This window comes from Pantherophis guttatus, chromosome 1, assembly GCF_059756535.1.
Source record: "Pantherophis guttatus breed Tessera chromosome 1, ASM5975653v1, whole genome shotgun sequence".
Lineage (NCBI taxonomy): Eukaryota > Metazoa > Chordata > Lepidosauria > Squamata > Colubridae > Pantherophis > Pantherophis guttatus.
In genome coordinates, this window is record NC_142063.1 from 296,756,803 (window position 1) to 296,772,763 (window position 15,961).

Consider the following 15,961-nt stretch of genomic DNA (forward strand, 5'->3'; position numbering starts at 1 on the left):
CTCCAGTCTCATCCCATCACCCATCTTCAGAAGTGTGTGTGTGTGTGTGTGTGTGTGTGTGAAATTTAAAATGTTAAGATGTTTGAAGTACATACATTTTATACAAAACAATATTTAAATCTATCCCTCTGTCTAAATACAGACCAAAAGGGAAAAAAAAAGTAGCTTGCGTCATAGAGATGAAAAACAACATACAAAACGCATGTATAGCAAATATTATAAAACATGTATTTGTAGTGCAAGTTAAAAGTACAGGGGACTCTACTTATACTGGCCAGCTCGAGGGAAGCACATGATTCTGAGTAATCAACAAGAGCCCCCAAATTCAAATTCTTCAGAGTTGACAGTATTAACAGAATACAAAAATATGGTGAAAATTTACACATTACACATAAAGTACTTATTTTTTTAATAGTTTACAATAGAGATCTACAGATATGTTTCCAATTTAGCTGGCTTCTTACTACCCACCCTATTTTAATATCATAGGTGTGGTTACATATATCAAAAACAATCTCAAAGCATAACTATACAGCAACATATTAGGGTCTGAAGATGAGACCAGTACATGTTAAATATTTCACTGGCTTACTAAATTGTAATTCATTTACAGTTGTTGTTTTAATCTTAATAGATTTGTCTTTGAGACGAAAACAAAATGTCCTTTATTAATAACCTCCTCAGTATTACAACAATGGTATGAGGCTTTACATAGAAGCCCTCTTAGGCTTTTTGCAAGAAAACAAGGTGTGTGTGTGTGTGTGGCTTTTCTTTTATAGTAGGCTTTCTTAATGACGTAATAACAGAGTTCTGTTTTAATTGGATTAAACTAATTATTGTTTTTCAGGATATTTCTGAGTTCATGTTCCCTAGGTATTAAAAACGTTTAGTTGTTTGTTTGGTCTGAACATTTATGTCTTTCTGGTCTGTCCCCACAACCCCTAGGGCAATACATATTCTTGTTTGATCGCATTACACAAAAATAAATAATGCACTGTTAATTCTAAAAACTACAAGGAACAGATAGGGCATCTATGGCATAACAATATAAAAATCAAGTAAGCCACGGGATAGATACAGCAACTCCACTTAATGGGTTTTTCCTGTTTTTTTCCTTTCACATAAGAACTCTTTAACAATTTCTTCCAGTGTTTATTTTTTTTAAAAAAGGTTTTCTTTCTTTTTTTTCGTTCTTGTTAGTATTTCTGCTTTCCTAAAAATGCTTCATGTCTATCTCACTAACCAAGTAGATGAAATGTAGGATAAGGCGTCACGGTTTTGCATCAGGTGACTGTTTAAAAACAAAACACGAAACAATGAAACCAAGTTTCAATCCATTCAGACTAGTACCGTTTCATTTTCTTTTCTTTTTAAAAACCATGGATGATGTATTTTTTTTTCTCGTTTCCTTCTTTTTTGAATGTTTCTTTTTCTTCCTTTCTTTCCAGAGGGGGAAAAAAATATACATATTCCAAAATGCTCCAATACATCCCCCTTAGCTGCATTTGCAAGACTTTACAATCATGTTTGAAAGCTGTTCAATTTTGGGTGTTTTGCCAATGTAATACAAGATAGTGAGGGGTTCCAGATCCTGGGATACACAACATGGGGAAGCAGATGCTTCTGGGTTGATTGAGTTGTACAAGCTAAGCACCTAGGAGGAAAAAGAAAAAAAAGAAGATACTTCTTCACCTTCTGCAGTTATTACAGTAGCAAATAACTTTGGATAACAAGGAGCCTACGGCTCTGATGGCACCATTGACATGGTGAGAATTTATTCATTTTAAAGTAATTATACTCAAATTCTTTTCCTCTGTATAAGCCTAGACAGCTGGAATCAATAAAAACACAGATATGTAAAACATCCAAACAGTAGAGAATTTTCACAGCAGTGAATTACTTTTTTTTTTTTAATGAAACAACTGTTGATTAAAAAAAGAGACACCAGTGAAAATACTGAATACCTTCTAAAATGAAAAGTTCTCTCAAGTTTCTAGGATTCACAAGAAGGGATAGAGTTGAAAATGGCATATTATTCTTTGGCTTATTTTGAGGGAGAAGTTGATAAAATTATGTAAAATAACTATTGAAAACGTACAGTACAGTAACCAGAGGGCTAAGATCAAGAGTAAGTCTTTTGCATACTGGATAGGATAGTATGAAGGAAGAAGAACTGAACATGATGGTAAACAGAGTGACAAACTCCATATGTTCTGAAACACTGTTCACTGAATTCAGCACATTCAGGAGGAAGATTTATCAGTATTTTCCAACAAAGATCGTAGCTCACATGATCACCGAAGCAGAATTGGTAGGTATAGCATAGCTTTTCCTTCAATACATCCTGAGAAAATATGGTGGTAATGGCTGAACAAGAATGTGACCCCAATGTCTTTGGGCATAAAAAATCAAAGTGGAAATTAAAATAAAATGTTCCAGTGTTTCCGTTAATACAAGGATTGCTTTTGCTGCATCATCCTTTGATGTCTCTTGAGTTTCTTTACATACTCAATCTGGATATGAAGTACAGTTCTTCTGATTTTAAAATGTTCTTTCCCTTTCTTTCAATTTCTGTCAATGGTATATGCCATAATAATCAGATTTTTAAAAAAGTTGGGGGAAATGAAGTGTTAGTATATGATCAATCAATTAAATTAATTAAAAACACATTTTAAACTGACAAAATAGGTTTCGTTCTACTTGATAGCCCTAATATTTCTTAGTGTTCTAAAATACTTACTCTACTGTGCTGGGTATCTGAGCTCCATAAATAGGGACAAGCTCCTGCACAGAAATTTGCATGATATCCTTTAGGTTCATGTATCCATTTCCATCCAAGATCTTTCTTGAAATCAATATAAAATGGACGTAGACAGCAGTTATCTTGCACGTTCCTGTAAATGGAGTTATAGACAAGATATTTAATAAGATTCTGCCAGTCGGAATGCTGCTATGCAGTGCAGATTCCTTAATGCAATAAATCATTCAGAAATGCAACAAACAGCCTCTTCTGTGGGTGAATTTTATGAAATCCACAGTTTAATGATATTTTTATCACACTTTCCGAACTCTCTTATTAATAAGATCTAATTTCCAACTTGTCATAAATAAACCTGAGCCTAGGCATAGGACTGCCTCTTAAGAATTTTCCATCATAAAATTGGATGGACAGAAGAGTAGTAGTACACATTTCAGCTTTAATGAATGGGGTGGATGGGTGATCAAGGCCATGGCACAGGAAAAAACAATTCTTTAATCCCCCACCTCCAGAATGGCCATTTTTTAAAAAGGCACGTTAAATTACTCTTTTGCTTTAGTTCTCAGTCTGTCACAGATTGTAGAAGGGAGAAATCCTTGAGTTTACACATAGAAACACAAATATACACATTGTGAAGTTTAATACTATATTTTTATACTTTGTGCCACTCTGGGTTCACAATGTACTAATATTCATGCATAAGAAGGAATTAATGAATGAAATGTTAAGCATCATATCATAATTATATAATTATGTACTGATAATTAAATTCAGGTTTTTTTAAAAGAATGCATTAAAATAGCACATGATTGACACTTAATCGGCAAATATATCCAGGAAATATTATTTCTTCACTTCTCATGTGTGTCTGTTTATTTTTTTATTTTATTTATTTATTATGTTTCACTTTATTTTGTTTTTATTGTTTGGGAATCAGATGGCCTAGAAATATAATATAATATGAAATAATGAAAAAGATAACATAAAATAAAATTTTAAAATTGTAATCTGCTTCTTTCTAGCTAGAACTTTGGAAGGAAAAGGAGCATGATAGTTGTTCTTTCACTTGAATTAATGAAGGCTTTGTGTATGTCATGCATTGTTAGGATTTCTTGCAGACATTTCAAGTTTCTGTGTATATCTTATAATTTTGTGTATACAATCAGTCATAACTAGATATTATTCTCACATTCATCTTTTATACTAGCTACAGATTTTTATTTGTATCCTTAAGTAAATTATATTTTTAAGTTTCTCTGCATCCATTTAGGAGAATGGATATCAAATATGTATTGTTCAAAGCTGGAGGAAAATAGAAAAAATTGATCCTGGTGACTACTAGAGTCTTTGAAGAGGTGGATCTTGTTCTCGTTAGTGTAATTAGAATACCTACAACCTATCTTCAGGTGTAAAATTGGGAAGCTGCCTTAGCCATTCATGGGAAAAATATGGACTCTCTGGTGTCAGGCAGGCAGGAGATATTTCTGTTTTTCAACAATTTCTTTGAACAATGGACTAAACCATGTCTAGCTGAAAGTGAAGGAATTATAGGAGCAGGGACTTTGAAACTGTTCCTTAGCAATCAAAACCAAATGGCAGATCCAGCAGATGTACAACTTGTACTAAGATTTATCATTTGTTTGATTTCTGTACTTACCCAGCTGAACAAATTATTCTGGGAAGCATATATCATAGCAACATTAAAACAATACTCTTTCTGTCTGTCTGTCTCTATAGTTATTGAATAAAACTACTGTCGTGGTTATTAATATAGCCAAGAAAAGGGGCCCTTAACATACCCGGGGGAGGGGGGGGTTAAGGTACATTATCAGGTCTTCATGGCTTTAGCAAAAAGCCAACAGGTTTGGGGTCATCCTAATCTCTGAGGAGAAAATGTTCCATAGGGTATAGGCTCCCATAGAGAAGCCACATCTCCTGGTCCTGGCCAGTCAACATTTCTTGACTGATGGGACCCAAAAAATGCCCAACTTGCTGGACCCAGTATTTATTTTCTTTTGAGATGAGTGTGATTTTTGCATTGACATATACATGCAATTTTCTTGGGAACAGAAGGCGTTTATCATACCATACCATAACCTCCCAATCTGACCTCCTATTGTCCTGGTATTCTCTAGAAGGCTCTATTCAGAAAGGAGCCTATTTTATCTTCCAAACCCAGACATGAGCTGTCACCTGTTAAAATCTATTTTTACAACTGCATCCATACAAATGAATTAACAAATGCAAAATTTATCTCTAGACAGATGCTCTTAATTATGCTATGTGCATAATTGTGAGGAAGGGCAGGGGACTCTTTCTTTGCCTTTAAAGGAGAAGAACAGTACCATAAATTGTAGCTGGAAGCCAATTGGTAGCCTTGAAGTACTTGTGATATGAGAGCAAATTAACTGGTTTCCATGAGCCTCTGTTTTCTGGACCAGTTTCTAGGTCTTCAAATATTCCAATGCAATAATCAGAATGAGAGGTGACCAAAAGCATGAATGATAGTCAGCAGCACTTCCTGAACCAAGAAAGATCACAATTCATGCCCAAAACGAGGTGATAGAAAGCCTTTCTAGCCACTGTTGCCAGCTATTCTTCTCCTGGAGTTGTGAGTCCATGAGAATCTCCCTATTACAAGCCAGTTTTGCATAGGAAATGCAATCCTTTCCAGTATCCAAAATGGAATATCCTGCTGTCAGAAGGCTTTGAAAAGCCACTGTCTCTTGCTGCAACTGAGCCTCAGTTCCTCCCTATTCAGACCCTAACTGGTTCCAAGCCGCATTTTATGATTTCTGGCACTACATTAGCAGCTGCTCAATTACTACATGATTCTGAGCATATGCTCTTGTTTTATACATTTGAGACATATTACTAGATTTTATTTGTTTAATTCTTCAGATTGGAGATAGCCTACCTTTTGAACAGCCAAAATGTCACAGGGATTTTAACAAAGGTGCAAATAAAAGCAAATGTTATTCTTCAGTAAAAAATGCAGTTAGTATAGATTGCCAGAAAATGAACAAATGAGATTTAGGTTTGAATATATAATCTGATGTGTATGAAGTTCCTCCTCCCCCCCCCACACACAATTCTTGATCTGCTTGTTGAAGTTATGAAGCAGCTGCTCAATGGTTCCTTTGCCAACTATCCTGAAGAAAGTGTCTTCTTCAAAGCAGCCACCCAAGTCCTTCAGCAGCTGTAGCCCTTCAAGACTTTGAGGAACAAATCCAGAGAAATACAAACTTTTATCCAAAGTTATGTGGGTGGGGTAGGAGTGGGAAGTGACATATATCCCTTTCAAATACAATGCTGTTAAAATTATAAATAAAAAGCAGATTTTTTTTTAAAAAAAGGGTTGCATTAATATGCATTAATATTTTTACACATGCATAAAAGCCTAGAACATCTTATAATGTAATTACCTAAAACAATAGGCAGCATCTAAAGCACGCTTCTTCCGCCGACTGGATTGTTGCGACTCAAGTCTGTAGGAGGGTAATAACATTAGCAGAAGATGTGGGCTCTTCCCACTGTATTTTTTCCTACTGGACTTTAAAGCTTTCTCACCACTGGAATAAGGGTGGTCATCAATACCTTTAAAAAATACATTTTGGTAATAAATATAGAGTTGCTTTTTTTTGGAACAAATTATATAAAGTATCTCTTCACAAGAAATTTAAATCACAGAATCATCATCAGGTGTGCTGGCATCAGCTGGGCTGATTTACGACATGCTGATACATGAATGTGAGAAGCAGGGATCTGCGTTAATTTAAATATCCTATATTCTTATTATCTCTGCATCATTTCAGATCAGGAACACTTGCTTTGTTCATATCAATTATTAGTCATATGATCGGTTATAGGTTTATTTATCCCATAATTATTATAAATATCAACATAATATTTATTTAATCCCAAGCAAATATAAATTCTTTTCAAAGAAGGGCCATAGACAATAGTGTGTCACTTTAGTTCCATACAGATGGAGATCTAAAAGAAGCAGCTATGGCACGGGTGTCAAACTTGATTGTGTCATGTGACACATTGCAACATATCACGGCGGGTTTTGCCTTTGCGGAGCCGGGGTGGACATTGCCTGCACATGATGCATCCAGCCCGCAGGCCATCAGTTGGACACCCCTGAGCTAGAGAATCAGCCTCAGTGAAGCAGGGACAAGTAGTTATCACAGATAACATGTGAATCTAGTTACCTGCATTGCCATATAGACTCCATTAATATGCTTGGATACATCTAAGGTCACCAGTTAGATAATGGCCAGGGTTGAAATTAATCATTTACATTCTGAATGTATGTTTCTCTGAGCATCAGTGCTTAGCTGGATGCTCAAAATCATGAATCCCTAAGCAAGTTGCAATACAGAAAAGATCACACAGGCAGAAAGATTTGCATGAGTACTAATGAAGCTAGCAAGAAAATTATGCTAAGAAGTAACTTATTAATCATGTTATAATCTATTATCATTCTAAATACTTTAAACAAAGATACATAATGCTACACCAGATTTTGAAAGCAATTGTTTAAGGATCCCACACCGTCTGACACTCCATATTTTCCTTCATTAGTTGAGTTTAGCAATACTGGACATATTATAAGATCTGCTGAAACATTTCACATTCATTACACAATTATTTTATTTTTAAATTTTTAGTTATTACCTGCAAATCTTGCCTCTAATTCTTCACTTTTATTTGGAATAATATAATTATTTGAAGGCACAAATGTACAGCATGGGCAATGTAAACTGATCTTAAGCCCCAAATTTCTGTCTGCAAAATATCAGAGAAAGAAAATTTGCTTTATATCAGGTCAGGCAAGACTTCATACTGTTCAAATTTAATACAGGCTAACACTAAAATAATTAATGACTATCACCTTTGTGATGGAGCCATTCATGTACAGCCTCAGTTACATCAAAAGATAACCATTCTCCCTCAGCCCTTGTTTTCACGACCTTGCTATCAATATAGCGTTGTGTAGGTGATGTGGGATCTTTATTTTTGATCATCTGTAAAACAAGAACATTTATATTCAGTGATATTTAGTTCTCACAATTTAATTTGAAAAAAATAGCTAAGAAGGACTCAAAAAGAATATAGAAAATAACTATAAACCTCAAAAGGTTGTGCCATCAATCTATCTACTTATCTATCAATGTCATGAAAACAGATTCTGACATAGTGCTTTGACCAGCTCTTATACAATACAATTACAAGAAAAAAATATGGAAATAATTTGTAGAGATACACAGCTCAACTGCACAAGTGAGATTCTTTTCTTCAAATGGGGACTGTGTACACAAACTTCTATTGCTTTACCATAACTTAAGCAAATTTCCTGATGTCATTTTTTTTTCACCTAGTTGTTTATGATTCAGCTCTTTTTCTTTATGTTAAAGTAACCCTAACAATGTTTTAAACCAATGCAAGATAGATGGAAATCAATTTCAAGACTTTTATTCCTGCATGTACCTTTTGTGAACAAATGCAATGTTTTTGAAGAGTTTCTTTACTAGAGAAAAATGGATAAATCTGTTCCTCAGATTTTTTTTTTACATTCCTATGCATATTTGAAACATGGATCATTACAATACAAGACAATTTCTAATATTCCTGATTGCACTAAGAAGACAGCACTTCTTAAAGTCTGAAATATGGAGATCACAACCAAAAATGGCTTTCAAGATGATAATGTAATATTTGGATTGCAACTTACAAATGAATGTGATAGTTCAGGTGAAGATTTTAATATATTACTACTTAATCTACTGACAATGAAAATATAATAAACAAAAAGCGAAAGATGCATCTAAGAAAATCTTGCAAGAGATTTTAATTGCATGAGTGTGTGAAACCCAGTATTATGGATACTTAAAAGAGTTTGGCCCAGACTTCAGTAGGCATTGTTTCATATTCATAGCATTATGGGAGACCAAATTATGTCCAAATGAACATTTAAAGACTGAGTTTAATATAGATTTAACACATCCTATACCTACTTTAAAATGCTCTGGGACCAAGATCTTTCCTCCCTTAGAAAATACAATTAGTTGCTAGGAGTCACAAATGACTTGATGGCACATAATCAATTGGAAATCCAACACTGATGGGACCGGACAAGTATCCTATTCTAGATATTGCCAGAATGGATTAAAGCAAACATATTCCTAAAGGTACTAAACTAGTTTTCCCTGCACCAAGCATAATCCAGACAACACACATAAATTGCAACTGAGATACTAACAATACCAAGAACTCAGTTCACCTATCAAGCACAACTCTTTAACTTTTCATGAAACTTCTTTCACAATAAACATCCAAGTATTTTGTTTTCATCAAAGTATAATTATGGCTTCCTACATTTAGGCTGTTTCTAGGCATATACTTTGCCCAAATCCTTTTTGTGTATCTTGGCTGGATGCCTTTCTTTGTACATCATCTCAAATGCCTGGCCAATGAAAGTTAAATTGTGGCTTGGGAACACACAATCTGCTTTTTTACCACTGAGAATTACCATTTCTCCATTTGTCTCAGAAGATAATGATAGACAATACTTCTCCCCCCTCTCTCTCTCTCCTCCCTCCCTCTGTCAGTTTACTGTCTTTCTCGTTCTTAATCCTTCTGGGATAGCCTTCAAATGTTTGCTAATTGACCTTTCATAATTTGATATGTCTGTTTCTTTTCTCTTGGTATACTTCCTTTTTTTTTCAATTAAGTCTTTTACGTCTCCACTTTGCTTTTCTTTCTTGGAAACCTTATAAATTCCATTATCTAGATGAGAAGCTAGTCCTCAGTAAAATTCCACTGTCTAGATAACTGATTGTTTCTTAATTCTTGTTTACTCAGTTGATTTGTAGGTTTCTGAACTACTGGATAGTAGCATCTTCAGAAAGATGATCTTCAGGTCATAATGGGAAGCAATTTCCTAGTGACAGATGAATTCCATAAATATTCAGTTTCCCTAAAAGATGCATTTTTACAACATAGATACAAATTTGGACATACCCTAAATAGACTGGTTGATCCACTACCAAATTTCAAGCCGTGAGTGGTCTTGAAGCCTGCTCTCCAAATAAGATCTTAAAGAAAGCTACAGTCATATAGGATGAGGGAGTTCTTTTGTATACCTGGCCCTAGTCCATTGAGAGCTTTAAAGTTCAAAATAGTTTTATGTCCAGGCTCCAAAGGAGCTTGTTCTCTGGGAATATTGCTCATGCCATAAATGCCTAGGGCTGTGTCTTTCCAGGCAAAGCAAAAGAATTAAATTAAAATCCAGATGCTAAAGAGGGATGTTACAACAGTCAAGTGAGTTAGAGATTCACACTCTATGTGATCTGTTAGGAGAAAAACTGAAATCTCTCTCAAACACAAACTACTCCCAGAACTATATCTACTGCAACCTGCTTTTTCCAAACTTTCCTAGAGTATTTTATCTTTGAAACATATATGGATTTCTCTCTTCTCACCCAGTAAAATTTGTTTATTTAAACATTTTATATGGCCACTCATCTTAAGCAAATCTGGATGGCTTACAACAACCATAAAACAAATCAAACCAATAAAACAATGAACAAAAACCCTGTGCCATAATTGGCCCCTTGGGATGCTCCACAGCAGGCTCAGTTACCCTCCTTCCATGTAGACACAGAAAAGTCATGCTACTGAAGTCCTGCTAGATGGCAAGATTTCAAGAAGGGAACTTAGAACATGCCCACCCCATCTGAACTAGTGGGATGGGCAGATATTTTTAGGGAAATGTGGTCCCACAAATAGTCTGATTCCTTGCCGGGTGGGTAAATTAAATGTGATAACTAGCACTTTGAATTGCATCTGAAAGAAAACTGAAGCCAGTGCAGCTCAGTCAATAAAGATGTTACACGGGCAAACCTAGTGGCAGCTGTTGTCTTCCGGACCAGTTGTAAATTTCAAATGGTCTTCAAGGGCAGCTCCATGCATAATGCCTGGATTATTGCATATTGCAATAATCCAGGTGGGATGTCTATGGAGATTCATCCAGGTCATGGTTGTTCCGAAGGTGCTTTTTCAAGAGGCAACTGAACTTTCTGGTTTTTCTTTGAGAAGTGAAACATCTTCTCAAACTAAGGTAACTAAGATGTGAGTGACTGAGCAAGGTCTCCAGGTCCAGGGAAGACTGCAAATGGTGCACAACACAAATCTGTGCGAAGAATAATTGCATATCATCAACATACTGATGATACTGTACCCCATGTTGTTGGATAGCCTCATCCAGCAATCATATAGATGTTAAAGAGGAGAGGTGAAAGAGTCAAGTTCTGAGGCACCGCACATTGCAAGGCCTAAGGCTTGAACTTTCCTCCCTATTCAACACCAACTGGAACTGGTCATGGAGAAAGGAGAACCAGTGCAAAATATTGCCTCCTATTCCCAACTGCTGGAGCCAGTCCAGAAGGATAACATGGTATCAATGTATCAAAAGTCACTGAGATCAAAAGCTCCTGAGAGATCCAGGAGAGCCAGGACAGTTGCACCTTCCCCATCTGGAGCCCTCCAAAGGTCATCAGCAAGCATTACCAATGCTGTCTCAGAGCTGTACGTTGGCCTGAAAAGAATCCAGGTAATATGACTCAGCCATTTCATTATTCAAGATATAGTTTGATCATACTCAAAATGTTATTTCACCACATTCAAAAACTTTGGGTTTACAGGATTTTTCCTTACCCCCATCTCATATCACAAGGCTTCTTATTTACTTCCAGCTATCTCTCTCTGTCTCTTGAAATCAATTATGAAAAACAAAATCTTGGAAATAAATGTATTTTTAAATTTTTTTTCATTATGGTGAGGTCAGAGTGAAAAAATAGGAGGTGTTACCATCCTCTGGGAAGATAAAATAAAGAAGAGGGTCACACAGGGTTTCTTTAACTTCCCAGAGGAAGGACAACATAGAATTTAGAATAGAATAGAATAGAATAGAATAGAATAGAATAGAATAGAATAGAATAGAATAGAATAGAATAGAATAGAATAGAATAGAATAGAATTTTTTATTGGCCAAGTGTGATTGGACACACAAGGAATTTGTCTTGGTGCATATGCTCTCAATGTACATAAAAAGAAAAGATACATTTGTCAAGAATCATAAGGTACAACACTTAATGATAGTCATAGGGTACAAATAAGCAATCAGGAAACATGAGTTTAATAAACATATTAAACATTACCACAGTAGTTATATAACATAGTAAATATAATAAACAGACCATTCTGCCTTTAACTATGCCCGAATATTAAGCAGTGGCCTTAGCACAGATGCCTGCTTCTCTCTCGCTTGCTTGAAAGTGATTAATGTTGTTGGCTGTTTGCTGAAAAGTGTTTCCAGGATATTTCCCATGAATAACTTTTGACAGCAGGATTTTGGCAACCTCAGCCACCTGCTAAATTCTGCAGGTCATGTTATTCCGTCAGCTGGACTTCCTTAAAGCTATGTAGCTGTAAAGGGAAATAGTTCTGCAGAAGCGGAAGGCAGTTGGGGTCTTTCTTTTGGCTTCAATCAGCTTTGTATCTGGCAGGCACTGAGAACAGAGTGTGGACCTTAACAAGCTATTGTACGAGGTACAGCACACTTGCCAAAATACAAAAGGTACATATGACTTGCCAAATGTTTTAAAGCCGATAGTTCTGTGATCCACTTCCTGTGATCTTGCCAAGCACGTTCATCATGCAAGATTGCAAATAACAAGGACATGTGGCACACTACATAAACCCCGCTTATAGCTTGCATGGGGGTAACACAACTATAGTGGATATTGATTGTTTGTGGTATCATAACATTCTCTTAATAGTGGCTTCAATTTCCTCTGTTTGTACTTATCATGGTAAAAACTATCATAGTTTAAAAATGAAAAAAAAAATCTAGCCTTCGTGTCTGTGAGGAAAACATATGTTAGGGCTCTAAGGAAAAGCTACCATGGGCCCTGCACCACTATCATTTCTCTGATGCTTTCATCTTTATTTCAATGCCAGTTCTTTATCTTGGCTGCTATAAACACCACACCTCAGTGCCTGTAATCTCCACAGCTTACATGAGGATAAAACAGTGCTCTAAGTTTGTCTTTCTTCCTGGGCCAAATATATTTTATCAAAAAGTCATCTTTGCCAAGATTTTTTTCCTGCTAGAGGTTAAAATGTATTAAGCTGTGAAAATACTGAAAATGTAATTTATTTTTGGCTTGTTTGAGAAATGATTACTGTGAATTCTTTGTATTTCGATGTACCCATCTACAGTCATTTAAAGAACTGAAGACATCTGTACAGTTAAGTGTGCAATGAGGCTTTTATTGGAGAAAAAAATGGGATGGGCTACAATACAATAGCTGTCACTATTTGCATATGCCGGTTTTGTTCTTTGACACAAGCACTGATACTTCCCACAATAAAGCTGCCATATTCCTCCCGTTGCATTAGCAGATTCCCCTAGGGAAGATCAATTGATTGTTGTTCACATTCTAAATAATTTATGGGAATCAAATGATTTGAAGAAACTGAAACTGGGACAGAACAATTTCATTATTAAAGTATTGTTCTTCAACTTACCAGTTAGTCAAAACATACCTTCAGAGCTGGAAGACATTTTAATATCTCACATCATTTCTGCTTTGTACACTCTATATTGGGGGCTGTCAAAAGAATGCATAATAGCATGTGACCAAGGGGGCCCTCACACAGTGTCCCAGCTATGTCTGTTCCTGAATCAGATGACCAACTAGTCCAGGGGTGTCAAACTGGATTTCTTCAAGGGCCGGATCAGCATTGTAGTTCTCCACAGGCCGCCGGCGGGGCGGGGGGAAGATGGGACAGATGTTTTCTGCAGCATTTTGCCAGCCAAAATGGGGCGCGGGGAGTGTTGTGTGCCCCCCATGCCCTGTTTTGGATGGCAGAGTGCTGCAGGCAGTCTAGGCCGAAAATGGGATGCGGGGGGGGGCATGCACAGCCCCTGGCGCCCCTTTTTGGCTGCCAGAGGCACTGCAGGCCGGTCCTTTGCTATTTTCAGGCTGGCCCTATGGGCCAGGTTTAAGCACCCCACGGGTTGGATGCGGCCCGCAGGCCTTGAGTTTGACATCCCTGGTCTAGACTATCATTCATGCTTTAGCCATAACACTGTTGGATTTCTCAAGGGTGCTCTTCTTGTTCTACATGGAAGCTGCAGTTGATCAAGAATGTAACAGCACAAGCAATGGTGGTAATGCCACAGTATGTTTATATGAGACTATTGCTTCTCAAGTTGCCTTGTTTGCCATTAGACTCCCAGGTGCAATTCAAGGTGTTGATTATCATCTATAAAGCTTTTCATGGCATTGGACTAGGTTTTTCTCCTATCTCCCATGGCTCCTGCCCACCTGGTAAGATCAGGCAGAATCAGTATGCCTCTGGCCCCTTCGATTAATTAAACAATACAATCTGTTGGGACCCAATAGACTGTTTCTGCACCTGCCCTCTAGAATGTTTTCCTTCTCCTTTCCTGTGTGGCATAGAGTACACTGCATTCCTTCCAGAAGCTTATCAAATATATAGGTATGTTAAAGCCTCTGATAAGAGCAGCAGTCAAACCCAGAATTTTAGCTCCATTTTTCATGATGCTTGATGTGCTATCAAAACATGATACTGTTTCCATGGGAAATCACTTGCTTGTTTTATAGTCTGTATAGACCATAGCCGTGATGACGAACCTATGGCATGGGTGCCCAAAGTGGCATGCAAAGCCATGTCTCCCGACACACGCGGCCTTGCCTGTTTGTCTTCTGGGTTTCTGGCGCATATGCGAGTGTGACGATCAGTTGTCCTTCGCACGTGTGGCAGTGCCAAAAACCACTGTGCGCATGCGCGCCAGCCAGCTGATCATTGGGCGCACAGGTACGCTAGAACTCAGAAGTTCAGCTTTTCCGGAGTACGGCTGAGCATGAGCACACGTGTACGATGTTTCCATGCAACCTTTTCAGCACTCGGTGCCGAAAAGGTTTGCCATCACTGGACTATAGTATATGTCTACTATGTCTGGCAGCTAATGTGCCATAAAAACAAAACTGCTACAACCATTCAAAATAAGGGAGAGGATGTTTTGCCTACTTCTGCTCTTTGCTTGCCTTCCATGCCACAATGCCTATTTCTTTTTCAAATGCCAATTTGTAAACTAGAAATGTGTCAAATTTTATTTTCCTATTTTTCTTTCTATGCAAGAAGTTTCTTTAAAAAGTAAAGATATCGTGAAGTCAGCAAAAATGCTACTGTGGATATGTGTTCAAAGACATTCCCATAACATTCAACCTTTTATCTGATTAAATTCCAGTAAATCCTGGATCTTGGAAGCAAAGAAGCAAAGGAAGAGACGCTGGATGTTTGAGATTTAATCATTTTATTTTCTCCCCTCCCCCCAGATTTTAAAGTAGTTTTATCTGTTAATTGGAATTGCTGGAGATCTGGAGAAAAAAGCTGACAAGTTATAGACTCACAGGCAGAGAAACAACAGCAAAACTTCATTGGTAATTCAGGCAAAGAATGGCCTGTCACAGTGCTGAGCCAGAAATCATTAACTTTTTAAAATATAGGTAGTTCTCAACTTACAACAATTTGCTTAGTGACCATTTCAAAGACCATTCAAACGGCACTGAAAAAGAGACTTATGACCATTTTCACACTTATGACCATTGCAGCATCCCCATGGTCATGTGATTTACACTTGGATGCTTGAAAACTGACTCACATTTATGACAGTTGCAGCATCCCGGGGTCATGTGATCACCTTTTGCAATTTTCTGACAAGCAAAGTCAGAATCTGGCTAAATGAAACCAGATTTATTTAACAACCATATTGATAATTTAATAACAGCAATGATTCACTTAACATATGTGGCACGAAAAAGTCGTAAAACGGGGCAAAACTCACTTAACAAATTTCTCACTTAGCAACATAAATTTTGGGCTCAATTGTAGTTGTAAATTGAGGACTACCTGAAATAACTCAAGACAGCTAACATACCTAGTATTCCTTCCTCCTCCTCTTTTCCCCACAATAACCCTCTGAGGTGAACTAGGCTGAGGGCAGTGGTGAAATCCAAATTTTTTTACTACTGGTTCTGTGGGTGTGGCTTGGTGGGTGTGGTGTGGCCTGGTGGGCATGGCAGGGGAAGGATACTGCAAAAT

The 15,961-nt window shown here is 37.0% G+C and overlaps 1 protein-coding gene across 1 annotated transcript in view; it reads right to left on the bottom strand.

Moving 5' to 3' along the window:
- Nucleotides 1-205: 205 nt before the first annotated feature.
- TGFB2 (transforming growth factor beta 2) overlaps nucleotides 206-15,961 on the bottom strand; it is a 91,824-nt gene continuing 76,068 nt past the window's right edge. The window contains exons 3-7 of the mRNA XM_034427843.3: nucleotides 7,659-7,791; nucleotides 7,442-7,552; nucleotides 6,184-6,355; nucleotides 2,741-2,894; nucleotides 206-1,654 (exon numbers count right to left, since the gene is read on the bottom strand). Coding sequence (XP_034283734.1) covers nucleotides 1,496-1,654; nucleotides 2,741-2,894; nucleotides 6,184-6,355; nucleotides 7,442-7,552; nucleotides 7,659-7,791 — 729 coding nt within the window. The 3' untranslated portion in view covers nucleotides 206-1,495. The remainder of the gene's footprint in view (nucleotides 1,655-2,740; nucleotides 2,895-6,183; nucleotides 6,356-7,441; nucleotides 7,553-7,658; nucleotides 7,792-15,961) is intronic.